The sequence below is a fragment of the Sesamum indicum genome, linkage group LG10 (genome assembly GCF_000512975.1).
Source record: "Sesamum indicum cultivar Zhongzhi No. 13 linkage group LG10, S_indicum_v1.0, whole genome shotgun sequence".
Taxonomy (NCBI): Eukaryota; Viridiplantae; Streptophyta; class Magnoliopsida; order Lamiales; family Pedaliaceae; genus Sesamum; species Sesamum indicum.
In genome coordinates, this window is record NC_026154.1 from 5,659,933 (window position 1) to 5,661,904 (window position 1,972).

Genomic DNA, 1,972 nt, shown 5'->3' on the forward strand with positions numbered 1-1,972 from the left:
GAAAAGAATTTATCGCTTGTTACCAATGCTATTGTGCAATATACCGCTATATTTATCATTTGAATCATGTCTCAGTCTGACCTTCATGGTTGTTAATCCCACTGAAGCTATCAAATCCATTCAGTACCTCAACTTTCTGCAACACGATTCTCTCTTCTTGTCTACTTTACTGGAAAATACTTGTCTTCTGTTGGCTAAATGACTCTGGATATATAACCATAATATGTTTCTCAGTTTTTTCTTGCTATCTTCAAATGTGAAATTCAGAATCTAATTTGTCTTGAATTATTGCCGTTGTTACGGGTGCTAGCATTCTTTAGGGGACCTTTCCCAAAGGTATATCAAAACTCACGAGTATATATAACTATACACCTAAAAAGTTAGGTTCTGATTATACTTATGCTTTAGATGTTCAAATGGAGTCCATACGAACCAAAAGTGAAAAGCTATTGTAGGTCTAAAATTACATGTGATAGCATGCTGAACCTTGTTTGAATTGAACTGATTTGGTTTAAAGAGATTGAAAAGTAGCACCTCTAGCAACAAATGAACAACTGATAACTAACCTTTTGACACGACTGCAGGGTGTTTACTACCAAGCCTACCTGCAGATATGGTGTATGATAATTCAACAGGCTTCAGCTTTACTTGTGATTTGAGAGACAACATTGCAGCTCCATGGCCATCATCGTCATCCATGACATCAATCTCTCTTTGTGCTCCAGGTAATTTATTTTGACAGCCTCTTTGTTAATCTGTTCATTTATGTGCTAAGTTGTTTCAAGGAACATTTCATCATAAGTTCTGCTTGAATATTCAGAGATGTCTTTGCCCGCACTACCTAAATCAGAGACTTTCGGTAACCCTGGTGCGTAATTTCGTCTAGCATTATACATTTCATTCGATACTTCACTGCTGCAAGTAAACTAATTCAATTTTCTTCACAACATAGTACGAGAGACAAATGCCTGGCTAAATGAAGTGAGAGTAGCTGAATTTAGTCTTTGGCTTATAGGAAAACCTGTTGGGAAAAATACAAATGCATTATTGTTCTATAGCTCATCATATTGAATTCACGTGTACCTATGTTCCGTTTTACATCTCGTAACTGATTGTGATATTCTTGCAATTCAGGATGCCGCGGAGGTGGAGTGGATCTCCTTGTACCCATTCTTTCAATTTTTGTTTTCAGTACACTATTGTTTTAATCACATTTTTAGCTGAGCTCTGAGCCCATTCTGAGTTAGATCGAGGGCTTTAGATTTATGTTGTGAGCTTGTTGTATGTATATTTTGAGCTTGTTTCTTGTATAGTAATAGCTTTCTTGTCTTTCTCTTGTGGTGCCATCTTTTGCATTGCTTTTTATCTTCATGAAAAGTCACCTAAGATCCCAACAGGATGTTTGTTTTCCAGAAACGAATACCTGTCTTGGTCATGGTGCATGTGTTCCCTCGTTCTTTGTTTTGCAATCATCCGGGCCTTACATTGACTTACACGGATTATGTTTCATTTAGATTACTAGTAAAATGTACGCCTGTTGTAAAAAATATTATGGATATGTTTAATTAAAAACTATTTGAATCACATTGATAAAATGTAGGAACGAATGACGTTAATGTTTCAATATTAATATTTAGTTTTTTAGGTGAAAAATTTTGTTTGTTTTTGATAAAAATTTTCTATATGTTCTATAGGAATATTTTGTTTTTGATGCATAATTAGTAGATATCTTGTAAGAATATCTTTTAGGGAAAATTATAATTATATGTCGTTTTGAGATTTGATACAATTACAAATATATTTTCATTGTTTGAAATATTACACATACCTCATGATTTTAACGTTCGTCTAACAATGAATCTATTCCTTCAGCATTCGTTAGTTTTTTATTCAATTTTTTTTGGATTGTGAATTATAATTTTATATATACTTTAGAATTTTCTAGTATATTTTTGTAGACTAACAACAACTC

The 1,972-nt window shown here is 33.4% G+C and overlaps 1 protein-coding gene across 2 annotated transcripts in view; it reads left to right on the forward strand.

Annotated features, from left to right (window-relative positions):
* The window catches only part of LOC105171998 (uncharacterized GPI-anchored protein At1g61900), a 5,752-nt gene extending 4,419 nt beyond the window's left edge, over nt 1–1,333 (forward strand). For both annotated transcript variants that reach the window (XM_020697348.1, XM_011093304.2), the window contains 3 exons: nt 585–725; nt 821–868; nt 1,135–1,333. In XM_020697348.1, coding sequence (XP_020553007.1) covers nt 585–725; nt 821–868; nt 1,135–1,208 — 263 coding nt within the window. In that variant the 3' untranslated portion in view covers nt 1,209–1,333. The remainder of the gene's footprint in view (nt 1–584; nt 726–820; nt 869–1,134) is intronic.